Source organism: Aulostomus chinensis, chromosome 4, assembly GCF_037954235.1.
Source record: "Aulostomus chinensis isolate RoL2024-O1b breed Wild chromosome 4, RoL_Achi_v1.0, whole genome shotgun sequence".
Classification (NCBI taxonomy): Eukaryota; Metazoa; Chordata; class Actinopteri; order Syngnathiformes; family Aulostomidae; genus Aulostomus; species Aulostomus chinensis.
Genome location: NC_141323.1, coordinates 15,584,310 through 15,597,643, shown reverse-complemented (window position 1 = coordinate 15,597,643; position 13,334 = coordinate 15,584,310). Strand labels below are relative to the sequence as shown.

The 13,334-nt window shown below is 42.5% G+C and overlaps 1 protein-coding gene across 3 annotated transcripts in view; it reads left to right on the top strand.

Annotated features, from left to right (window-relative positions):
• The first annotated feature begins 292 nt into the window (after positions 1-292).
• iqsec3a (IQ motif and Sec7 domain ArfGEF 3a) overlaps positions 293-13,334 on the top strand; it is a 99,495-nt gene continuing 86,453 nt past the window's right edge. For all 3 annotated transcript variants that reach the window (XM_086202041.1, XM_086202040.1, XM_086202042.1), the window contains exon 1: positions 293-1,028. In XM_086202041.1, coding sequence (XP_086058167.1) covers positions 415-1,028 — 614 coding nt within the window. In that variant the 5' untranslated portion in view covers positions 293-414. The remainder of the gene's footprint in view (positions 1,029-13,334) is intronic.

Here is a 13,334-nt window from a genome sequence, read left to right as displayed (position 1 = left end):
TCTTGAGGGATTAATTTGACGAAGAATTAGCGGGTGAAGTCGGGAAGTGATGAGGCAAAACCGTGATTAATGATTAATAAATAAATAAATAAGCACTTGCTTTACAGGTGGAACGTGCTCCTTTTCTCCCTTGCGTGTTGACGTCAGCTATTAAGCCCCGCCTCCACACTCTGCTGATGCTGTTCCCGGCTTGCATCAGCACCATTTCTGGTTGAGAGAGAGAGAGAGAGAGAGAGAGAGAGAGAGAGAGAGAGAGAGAGAGAGAGAGAGAGACTCCCAGTCCCAGCACACCGTAGAAGCGTCAGACTGCCACCAGATCATCCCGGATTCACAGCTGTTTCGAGGGCCCATTGAGGTATCGCTGCTCTAGGAGAAGTCCCACAGCCGGGTACACGGCCACAGCTCTAGTCAGTGATGGAGAGCCTGCTGGATAATCCAATGAAAGCCGTTCTATACTTGAAGGAGCTCACTACTATCGTGCAGAACCAGCAAAGCCTGATCCAGACGCAGCGCCAACGCATTGACGAACTCGAGCGGAAGGTAGAGGACCTAATAGGAGAGAACCGACAGCTGCGGGACCCTCATCACTACGTCCAGCAGCCCGCTCAACATCATCACCACCATCACCACCACCCGACTCACCGTAGCGCCAGTCCTCAGGCGCCCGCCCATCTGCATCAGCATCCGGGGAGCAACAAAGCTCACCTCGGCCAGCAGGCGCAGCAGCAGCAGCAGCAGCAGCCGCCTCCACCACCGCAGCAGCAACCGCAGCATCAGCATCAGCAGCAGCAGCAGCATCATCCCGGGTTATCAACCCAGCAGCCTCAGCAGCACCAGAACCCTCCCGCACCGACCTCCCACCACCCGCAGCAGCTGCAGCTCGTACCCACCTCCCCGCAGTCTCCCAAAGCGAGCCAAGCTAGCCCGGACTCCATCGAGGAGGACAAGAGGAGCCCCTGCTGCAAGTCCCTGGTTCCGCAGACCCCCACCGCGCTCTGCCGCTCAGTCGGACTGGCCAGGAAAGCGGAGTAAGTAGCTTTCATGTGGTTTTATTCCTTCGAGTTGTACAGTATATCACGCAAAGATGCGTGAACGCGAATCACCGCGTTCCCTGGATATTTATCTTGACACAGTGCGCTCATTTGCAAATTTTGAAATGACCTTTAGTTGAAGTGTTAGTGAAGTGTCATCGCCTGTCAAATACACACACACACACACACACACACACACACACACACACACACACACACACACACACACACATTTCATGACATGGGCATTTGGCAGCACAAGACTCAGATTATGTCAAATAAAAATAGCAAAATACAGCTTTCAATTTGTTTCCAATATTGTTCATACGGTCGGAAAAGATCTGGAAAAGTTTCTGAAGAAACAAACAAACAAAACAAAAACAAACAAAATATGTAAAAGTTATGATAATACACCTGCATATTAGATTATATGTCCTTTGGTTAAAGTGACAGAAAATTCTCAGTATGGATTTATTTTAATACGCGTTGATTATGGAAGCCAAACCAAATATTAAAAACCATTTAATACACAAAATCAAAGGTTTTACGGCAATTTATGTGGCTCACATTAAAAAAAAAAATCACAGCAAAACACGATATGTTTATTTATGCTTTATTCATTTCCACTGAGGATGTGTGTCTCTGACATCTTGCTGTCATTTTGGGGGATTTTTTTCTTCCTTAATACACACACACACACACACACACACACACACACACACACACACACACAAACTTGAAAGTGTGACCCAAAAACAACTGCAATACAAACCTTTGCACCACTTTGGGTCATATTATGCTACGATTTAGAGTATAAAAATGCGTACCAGTACAGTGAAGTTACGAAGGAAAACCTTGCATGTTGATTAAAACAAAAACGAAAGAAGAAGAACCTGCTCCGGTAAGATACTGTAATAAAGTACATGACACGCTGTACGCTGCAACCTACATGATTGACTTTATACCCCCCACCCCCCCACCCCACACACACACACACACAAACTGAGGCTTTATTTTCTGACAGGTGCTTGAAGCTCCCCTGTATTATCACATTATTCACTCAGCTGTTCCCCAGTTCAATCAATTGGATGCCTAATGGATATTGATTTTGTGGACCCATGCTGGAATTTTAACAGCGGCTGTTTGTTAATTCTGAACCTCAGCAGACTGTATTTGGTGGGATTAAACACTGGGGATTATGTGTGTTCTTTTTTTTTTTTTTTGATGACGACCGTGTTCTTTTTTTTTTTTTTTGGTGACCGTGACATCAGAGCAGGAGTTTTGCCCTCCTCCTCCTCCTCCTCCAATGAGGTGGCGGTGCTTTCGCAGCTTCCCCGGAATGTGAAAGGTAGAAGTTTTCCATCCGTTTTTGAGTTTTGAGGAGGTGAATTCAAACACAAGGTTGGAAAATGAGCGTTTTTATATTTCACCTTTTGACCTCACAAAAATGTACATACATTAGAAGGTTGCTTCTAAATCTCCCGCATCCGCTGTTATGAATCTGTTGGCTAACTTTCAGAGTTGGTACCATCACAATGAATCGGTTAGTGAACTGGACAGGAAATTAATCAGCATTTTTATGGTAACCATTCCACAATCTCTTCTTTATTTGATGTTTCATGGAAATGATTATCTAGCAGTGTTACCGTAACGGGCTGCAAGGATGTTTTGTAGCATCTCCTTGGGTTCCCTTGTTTAAAAAGAATTGGATTTTCACACTTGATGGTGGATTATTGAGGAAAATGAAAGGAAGCTCATTGAAATTCTTTTACTTTGTAAGATAATTCCTTCAATTGAACGCGTGATTTTGTAAATACAGTGAAGCACAGAGCCGTTGTACCTTGAACAACCTACGTCGTGGACTGTTTTCCGTTTTTGGCGTGATGCTGGTGATTATGATTAATATCCGCTGTGACCTCTGCGGTGTTGTTGGGCCACTTCAGCTTCAGCTTTTAAAAAAAAACACAAACAGCTTTGAAACACAAATATTTGCTGATGTATTTCATGTTCAAACGCTTGTGTAAACCGCAGACCTTGCTTCAGGCATTTAACCGCAAACTCGTTAACTTGAACCCAGATTTCAGGACTTACTCCTGCACCGTTCCTCCTGAAAACATGGATTCGTGGTCCAAATGACAAACAGAATTGAGTAAATAACAATTAACATGAGCATAATATGTAATATTTTAAATAAAAGGGCAGTTAGAGAGCCAAAAATAACAATCTACATACCCTGCACATCTCCTGTATTAGGAATTCAGCAGTCGTGCTGACAGTCGTCTTCAGATGTTACCACATCACAAAGAAATGAAGCAGTGTAACACATCACAAAACACATATTCCTTTCAAGGGAAGATAGCACTTCAAGCTGCCAAAAAATGTCTTGATTTAAGTCTCTTGAATGCAGCTCGGTGACGAAGGAATTTAATGAGAACAAGCCGTAAGTGGATTTTGGACAGTGGCAGCATGTGTAGTTTTACCTTGAGAGGCATCTGGTTTCACGAGAAAAGAGAAACCATCTTATCGGGCTCGGACCGAGCAGCTTCCTTCGAGGAGATGTGGGAGTGGTTTGAGAGATGTGATATTTTGTTCGAGATGGCGTTTCCCGAAGACGTTAGCGTAGATGTCGCTACAGCGTCGGAAAGGCTTTTTCGCTCTTCTACCAGCTGGTTCCGGCCTCTACGTCCGTCACATCGCGTCAGCGATGGAGGATTTTGAAAGCGTCGGCCATTTTGCTGACAGACTCTTCGACATAAACTCTTTGAAGCGTGTATGTGTCTTTTAAGAAAAAAAAATGCTTTCCCTCATCTGAAGTTTTCATATTTTCATTTCAAATAACATTTAATTAAAGTAGATTAAATGTGGCTGTTTAGACACTGATTAACAACAACAAAAAAAAAGTACCCCAAAGACTAGATTAAACTCAAATGGCACTCTGAACAGAACACCCACTGAAAATTATGCAGGATTTTCACCAGGATAAATCCATGCAACACCCCTTCACCAAATATGTTGAGCCCAAGAGTTTTAATCCGGTTAAAAGACAAACAATGCCAGTATTTTATTCTGGTGATGGGTTGCAGGATTATGACCTTAAAAAAAGAGTCCCGTCCCCTGTCCCCTGTCCCCCCCCCCCCCCATGTTGCAAATGTCTTCCAGATGTTCCTCGGTTTATTTTGCTGCGTTCACCCTGTTAACCTCTGCTGCTGAAGCATCTTCACAGCTGATGTCTGTCCAAAAAACAAAAAAGCTCCATCAAATCCAGTGTTGTAAACAGTAACTGCTGTAAACATCATTGGGAACGGTACAGGTTTGTTTCGCAGCTGTCCGTGGTGCTGAATGTTCTTCGCTCGCCACTATCAAGGTCACTCGCGTCGCCTCTGCTGGAGCAGTACAACCCCGTCTGTTCCACTCAGCTTCATTTGCATTGTTCCTTAATCCAGACAGATTTATCGTGTCACGAAGACATAATTCCTAAAGAGCAAGGGTCAGTGTATATTATCAGGTTACTAGGGAGAAAAAAAAAGCAGCTTCCACATATACATACTCTCCTGACATCTGAGTCGTACAAAATAAATGTCAGAGGGGAGGTTCAATAAGTGGATTCGTTCGTGATTTACCAACCATGCTCCGTGACAGCTCTGCAGGATGATGAACAATGAGAGAGAGGAAGAGAAGAGAGAGTAGAACACATGAGACTGCAGACTAGCTAACCTCTGTGAAAAAAAACAACAACAAAAAAACCCCCCCAAAAAACCCAGTGATACGTGGAATGTGATGCGGCATTGTAATTTCCACTCAGAGCATCGATCGCGGTCAGACAAGATGGTGTATTGCTTAGTGCCTCAGGAAGAGTGATACATTATGGGAAGAAGACAGGGACATGCCACACGCTTACTAATAAGAGCCGTGTGTACTCTCGATATTCATATGCTAGTGTTAAGTGATTAGTGAGGACGGAGGGTAGTGAACGAAGAAGGAAATGAATGAACGAGCTAGGAAGCATCGGCCGATCCCAAACCGTTGGCACCTGATTCTTTGGTGCTCGAAGCTGAGTTAAAGCTGCAGGCTGGAAAAGATCACGCCCTCTCGTCCCACCACGTGTGTCACTTGGTGGGTGTTCTGTTGAGTGAGAGGGAGGTGAAACCAGAAAACATTTGTATTTTGAACTGAGGAGCAGACAAACGCGGACAACGAGGTGTGAATATCACTTTGTGCATCCACCAGGTGGCGCTGGAGAACATATTTTGCTGTACGTTATGTGAAGACAACACAGTGTATTTTTGATATAAATCACGTTTGTTACAACAGCCTTACATCCTGTAAGCACAAGATGGTGCTACAACTGATTAAAATTCCGCTTGTAGACGGCTTCAGGCCAGGACTCCCATCACACCTGGGGAGTTTGGAAAAGATCTGACCATGTGGAGTACAGTTCCTGCCGTTTCCTGTTAGCAAAATCTCAGAAATTAAAAGCCTCTCCATGCGAGCACAATTACAATCTTAAGCGTAAGCTGACTGTCAAGATCTTAAAGTGCAAAATAAAACATTTCACTTTCACCTTGCAAACAGACAGACGGTACCACAGTAATCCATCCATCCATCCATTTTCTACCGCTTATCCTGTGAGTGGGTTGTGGGGGTGGGGTGGGGGGGTGTAGCCTATCCCAGGAGCCTTTGGGCGAGAGGAGGGGTTCACCCTGGACAGGTCACCAGTCCATCACAGGCCCAACACATAGAGACAGACAACCATTCACACTCACAGCCACACCTACGGTCAATTTAGAGTATCAATCAGCCTCGTCCCCTCTTGATGTCTTTGGACTGTGGAAGGAAGCTGGAGTACCAGAGAGAACCCACACAGGGAGAACATGCAGACTCCAGACAGAAAGACCCTGTGATGGAGCCAGGACTCAAACCCAGAATCTTCTTGCTGTGAGGCGACAGTGCGAACCACTGCACCCCCGTGCCGCCACCATAGAAATCATAACCTCCAAAACCTGTAGGGAAGTCCCGAATCCCAATCCCACTTTATTCTTCCTATCCATGTCTTCAGTTTGATGCAAATGATGGTGTGAATGTCCGAACCAGCTACACAAACCAAATACTGAGCTGGTCCACTCGCAATGGACTGCAGCGTAGCAGAGAATGATTTTATCGCAGCAGAAAATCATTCAGATTATACCCTGACGACAACTGCGATATGGAGATCGGTGCCTCTTTCATTCCTCCTCCAAATTTCGGGTGTCTGTTCCTACAAGTCATTTTATCTAACGGAGCATAAAAGCCCTGCTAGTTTTATCACAAGGGACACTTCTCACTTAAAATGATGCTCCAATTGTGTGGTACTATGCCAATTCTTGAATTAGTAGATCTGAACGCACAAGTGGTCTGCATTCTGTTTCCAGACACAGAGCCAGTAGCCTGCTCCTTCTCAACAAAACTATATTAATGTTGCTTTAATATGTCCGATAAGGTGTACTTCTACCCTTTTGACTGACAGATCCTGCCTGACGCCACATTTACACAACACGGAAGATAGGATCGGACTCCGATCGGCTCTTGAGCCCTCATATCGGCTGCATACCTCCACTAAGTACTAGGATTCGCTGGATTTACCCAACACATTTATGCACTTTCACTTGCAAAGCTTTAAATGAAAAATTTACATCATACCATCCTCGTCTCCTCCGCTGGCATATGTAGAAGAATGCAAATCAAGCTTTGAACAGTGAATGTGGTTGAAAAGTTGTTTCCTTCTCGAGCAGACTTTTGCTCTCATTTAAGCTTCTCCAACTTCTCCGACTGAGAGTCTGAAGTGTTGCAATTGTGTTGTTCAGGCTGAGACTCCTTGCCTGACTGATCTGAGGGAAGCCCTCAGCAATGCTGTCTACTCGTCTCTCATCCTATTCCCCATCTCCCTGTCAACTGCGCCTCCCACTCTCTCAGCTCCCATTGTTTGTATTCTCATTTTTTTTTCTCCCGATCTGTGGCTTCTTGTACCTGGCCAATGACTGCTACCTTTGTCCACCTCCCTCATGGCTCCATCACCACTCTTGAGCGTCTTTCTTCTCTTATCCTATCTTCCTCCCCACTTCCTCTCCTGTAATCAGTAGATTATATTACAGTAGCCTTCTCTGCAGTCAGGATCAATATTCTGCTCCATCCCCCCACCAAGCTTTACCACTTAACTCATCTTCTGGCTGAACCGTAGCCTCTAGTCCACCCCGCCTTTGGCGCTCTACTGGGGCCTGACAAGTGTGCATGTTAAAGTAAGAGAGTACAACATTTGGATGGTCCGTTGAGACAGGAGTCGAGACAATAAGGAGAAGAAAGGTGGTGTATGCGTGTGCAGATGTGTGTGTGTGTCAGTTAGACAGCAATCTTGTTGCCCGTGGTGGAAATCCCAGGGTTCTCATATAGCTCCAGGTGCTTCTCTGCTGCTTCCCTGCCTCCCACACACTCTCACAGATATATTAAGCTCTTGCTCTTACACACAAAACACTCACTAATGCACACAAACCCTAACAGGCTACACGCCACCTGGCAACTGGCACGTTTTTCCGCATTGGCTGCAACTCCCTCCGCGCCTACCGTGCCCTCGTTTTCCTCCTACTGGCCTTGTACCAACCGGAGCGTAGAATGTAGGCCATCTTGTGTGCCAGTCTCCTTCCCGTGCCTATCCCCTTTAGGAGTAAAGCGGGATGTACGGATAGAGACGGGGAATTCCATTCACACACTCGCAAATATACAATGTTGCATACTGAGTAGCCCTGCTGAGAGCCTGCAATCTCTCCACACTCTGATGCTCTCAGATTTGTCAGGCTGGAACTTTGCCAGCACAGGCTCAAGCAGTTATGCTAACACTTAAGAACCATGCTCGGCTTGATCTCTCAGTTCTATATACTTACTCTAAATCTTTTATCTCAATATATCAGGGGTCTTTTCACTAAATAATACACCATTAAACCAACTTTTTTTTGGCCAAATACGATTATTTGACATCCACCCCAGAGCTGGACAAGAAAATAGCTAACCTTCCCTCCTCTGATTGTGCAGTTGAGAGCTGGAGACCAGCTGACGGCTAGGTAGCTTAGCACGATGAATTGTCATGGAAGGGGGGTTGGCATCCTCATTTTGCCTGCTCCCGTCTCTGTGACTTCCTATTCAAATAGGAAAGGTCCCGGTTTGTCCAAAAGTAAAACTTATCCTCTCTTATAAATTTGGCCATGATTGTAGTTGCTGTCCCTCTTTGAGTTGTCAGCACATTTTATTTATTTTTTGTTAGCCTACATTTTGAGGTGGGGTGACAAATCACAACACCCAGTAAGGGAAGCAGTTCCTGCATTGTGTCTGATAAAAAAGAAAAGAAAAGGAAAAAAGTGTATTTGATCATTTTTAGCGGCGTTTAGCTAGCCAGGCCTCCCACACTCACTTATTGTGCTAAGCTAACTAGCGGTAAGCCTGCCCCTGAGGTCTCTAGCTCTTTAATGCAGTATAGAGGAGAGAGTCTTCTTGTTTTATTCTGGTGAGGATGGCAAGTAAGTGTATTTCCCTTAAAGCTGGTGAGTTCTTTTAAGCAGTTAAGGTTATAGGAACTATGTGGTTGAATTAGCCACGCTAGCATGCTAACTGTTACCTTTTAAGAAGCTAATGAATTTGTGTGGTACGCTGGATGTGTCCGTCTTTAAAAGTCATCAACAGTTTCGTTCAAATACCTAAGAATATATACCTGGTGAAGAGTGACTTCCTGTTGTAGGGGAAAGAAGTGTCATTGTTGTAGCATGCTAAAACTTAGCGGATTTAACGATGATGCACTAACTGAGTACCGACCCCAATCTGGACCTCTCTTTTCTCATATTTAAAATTGCATCGGATTAAGTTTGATGTGAGGTAATATGACACTAAAAATTGAGTTGGCTGCCCTCCTTGACTGAACCAATGAAAAGTTAATGACATTCACAGAGAAGCTGTATTTAATTTAGTTCGGTCACACTATGAATGACATCCAATTTGCTTAATTAAGTCAAGATTGGTGCCGATGCTGATCTTGTGGATCGGATCAGAGCATTACACCGTAACCTCAATCTCTCAATAATCCTACGTCTTTTAAAATGGTCAAATCAATTCCTAACCTGCACCAAATAATTTGCACAGACAAGCTCAAATGTCATAAGGCCTTTCAATGGATATAAAAACAACCTGTTTTGGCATTTGGACTTACTGCTATGTTTATGGATTGAATTATTCCCTCCTTTGAACTAGCAGAGTCGGATCAGCCAAATGAAAAACTTTCAGATTCACCAGAAACCGCAGAATTAGACAGAACAACGAGGACAGTTGCATAACCAGGACGTTTTCGTGAGGACTTTGCTGGACGAATGTTATTCCAAGCACGTCCACATTTGTATTATGTTTGTTAACATCTTTACCACAACCCCCCCCCCCAAAAAAAACTAACAACTAATAGAGATAACTAGAGACAAAATTAAGAAAAAAAGTTTTGTCTCTGTTGCATAAAAATAAAATCACCTGCTCTTTGCATGTTTGTCTGAAGACACCAGTGGGAGTGGTTGAGAGAGAGTTGGTGGGTGGGTGATAGATGTGAGGGGCCAGAATGGGCAGAGTGGTTCAATCTACAATTCTCTTTTTCCCTTCTCTCCAGATACGACTCCAGAGCAAGAATCTTTGTTTTTGTAAACCTTTTTAACTCTGCTTTTCCTTTCCCCCTCTGAATGGGAATCACGTCTGCGCGGTTATGACAGGGTGACTCGGCTCTGCTGCCGCTGGAATCCAAATCATGAATATCACATTTGGTGCGTAGTGCGTTTAAATTGCTTCATTTCTCAGAGGATGTAGCTGCCGGGTGATTTCTGACTCCCTGGTAGAATATTAGCTGTTTTCATGCACAAGTTGAGCAAGGCGAGAGAGAGCCCTTGTTGTCAGTAATCCAGCCTTGTGTGTGAGTGTGTGTGTCTCGCAGTTTTAAACGGTACCTGCATCTGCTGTTCTACGGGATATATTAATAATTTAGGTTAAATTGCTTCTTCTCTGGGATGTTATTATAACCTAATTTATTGAACATTACTTAACAATTACCCCCACACATGAAAATACTCTGATAAATAGTATTATGTGTGTCTGGCATTGTTTTTGCATGTTAATTGACACATTTACATCTTTAAAACGCCACCTACTTTTTCTTCCCTCATTATAAAAAAGTCAGAATGTATAAATTTGCAAATACTAAACTGCTGATGTCTCCTACCTCTCTATGAAAGTCATTTGCGGCTTCTATTTTTATTTTCTTTTGCACTGGAGGTTTTAAATTTCCATATTATAATCGTGTGCGCTGATTTAAAAAAAAAAAAAACAGCATCCACTAACAAAGTATTTGAGATATCAAAAAATCATACTCATAAAAAAAAATTCAACGAGTGTACAGAAATAATTCAGACATTCATCAGTAATTGTGAAATTATAATTTTAGTGTTAAACTCTTAACAAATGTGTGTTTGATTTTCAAACTTTCAAGATTAACATTTTTTTTCACTGGAGGGAAACTTTGATTAAATGAAATTGTGCTAAGGACAAAATAAAATGTACCTCTTTGGTAGGAAGTATAGTTAAAAACAAATCAGGAAAAATGCTAATATTAAGCATGTTAGCATGCTAACAGATGCTAACCTGCTAGCGCCCCCAGGAATAGCCCATAGCTGGAGAACCAACAGATTATATTTTATTCAAAGGGGAACATGAATATCTTCACCAAAATTGGTAGAACCACATTTCTTAAGCTCTTGGTGAAAACTGAGGGCTAAAATATTTGTGACAAATTTAATGGTCCATCAAATAGTTTGAGAGATTTCAGTATTAACCAAAGTGGCACCTTAAGCTTAAGCTAACACGCAGCGCTGTTGTCTCACAGCAGTACAACAAAACACGGTAAAGAAAAGCTCAGTATTTGATAAGCTTTTTGTAGCGTTTGCCCAGTTGACGACAGATCAACACAGACGTCCATCTTTTTTATTGGCCAATTGAATAATTATGCATCAGTTCTGGCAGTCTTTTGTTTTTGTTTTTTCTCAATTTACGATCGGCTTCCTTGCTGCAACATTTAGCTGTCACTAGATGTTTTATTAATAGCTTGCAGAGGGACAAGGATCATGGAGAATGCGGCACAAAAGGTGCTGACAAATAATTAGACATATAAATGAATGAGCGAGAGAGAGAGAGAGAGAGAGAGAGAGAGAGAGAGCGCTGGGAGACGTCCTGTGTTGTCCCGCTTGTGTCATGTCTCATCCCAATGCAGACAGTGTCTTTCCAGTGTCCTCTAAAATGACAAACTCCTGCTTTTTAAATAACAGGAAGCCCTCCCGTCACTTGCTCCGTCATGGCTGGAGGTAAATTATTCCCCCATTTCATTTCTCCTCCACATAAATGAACAGTAGGTCTAATGAGCAATCAACAGAAAGTCAGTGTGTGTGTGTGTGTGTGTGTGTGTGAGTGTGTGTGAGTGTGTATTTGTCATTAATCAGCAGATAGTGTGTGTTTCATTAGTATGCAATATTCCAGAGTTATGGTTGCGAATAGAAATGACAGTTGTTGTCATCTGGCATCAGTCAGTCTGATTACACTAAGCAAGCAGATCATTCCATTAAATGATCAAAGGAGAATTACTCCCCCCCCCCCCCCACTATGCCTGTCCCTCATTTAAAAAACATTATTATTTAAACTCAAAAATATCTAAATATAACACTCAGAAGTGGTTTGTTTCTTCTTCTTTTTTTTCTTTTTTTTCTTTAAAAGAATTAGCTTATTTTAACCTTCTATATACAGACCAATATGACACCTAAATTAGCGTTACATGCTAATCGCATCTCCTGGAGTTTTCTTAATTTCATACTTTTTTATCATTAAAAAAAAATGCTACAATGTGCATATGTGGTAAAATCATAGTGCTTGATAATGCAACCCTCCTATTACAATCTTGTAATGGCCTGAAAAGCATTAAAACCTGTTACCCCCTCCCAGCGTAAAATGCACTATCGATGCAATTAGCAGCTGCTAATGCTGGCAGTGTTGCAATTAAAGAGATAACACTTATAGATGTCTCAAACATTTTGCATAATTTATAAGTTTGTTACTGCAGTGTGTGTGTGTGTGTGTGTGTGTGTGTGTGTGTGTCCTTACAACATTGCTAAGATGGTGGAAATCCTGAAAGGCGTATAAAATGCTATATAGCATGACTCAGATGTGGGTTTATGACCTCTAAAGCTTTAGGAAAAGGGTTCTGTGAAAGACGGAACAGTGTTTAAATATGATGGAAAAATGTCCACCCATCTGTCGCAGAGATTTCACTTCATGAAAGCTTAGAGCTGAAAATCCCTCCGACAGTTCTCATGTTTAGCACTGTGTGTTCTAAGCGCTGTGTGTGCAAAGAGGGTTAGCTTCCTGGTTAAACTGTGGACTCTGACCAGGGTTGGACTAGCCATTGCGGCACATACCAGATGGGTCATAAGGACTCAACCACCTATAATGTTAAAAAAGAATTGACCTGCTGGTCAAACTTGACATTGGAATAACTTGTCTTACACGGTCCCAAAATTGTCCATAAGCTCATAGAAACAGGTACATTATTATGTCTTCTCTTCACAAGAATCCATCTATTTTTTTTTGTCAAGCGAGAAAAACACAGATGAAAAGGAATGGAAGATGAAAGAGCTATAGTGTGAGGCAGAAAATAAAGAAAAGACTGGACATTCATACATTCATTATTCATACCAATTGTCTTGTATAGGGTTGCAACAAGGTGCAGGCTATCAAAATCCTCAAACTGCTGCACTCAAACCTAAGAAATACAGACATGAAAATGTTCATTCAGCCGCAAATAGAATAAGACGAACACAGACAATGACTTCCTGAACTCCGACTTCCTGTTTAGTCTACTTTTCCTGAATAAAGCTAATTGTAGTCATCAGAATGCGCAACAGAAAGTACTTGTAGTACGCCAATGATGCGACAGCACCAGATTCTGCAAGCCACAGTCGAAGCTTCAAACAAAACCCAAAAACTCATCAAACAACCAGAAAGTGTGATGCTACATGACGGGAACTAGCTAGAAAAATGAATAAAAACATACAAGCAGTTTTTCCGAATTAAAAAGAGAAAGAAGGGCAATATCTGTTTGGGATTGCAGTTGTAAATACCTACTTATGTCAAGATTATTTTAAGAAGAGTATCTCTTGGAACAATTTACTCTTAACTGTTTTGTATGTCTTTATTCCCCCTACACTGAAACCC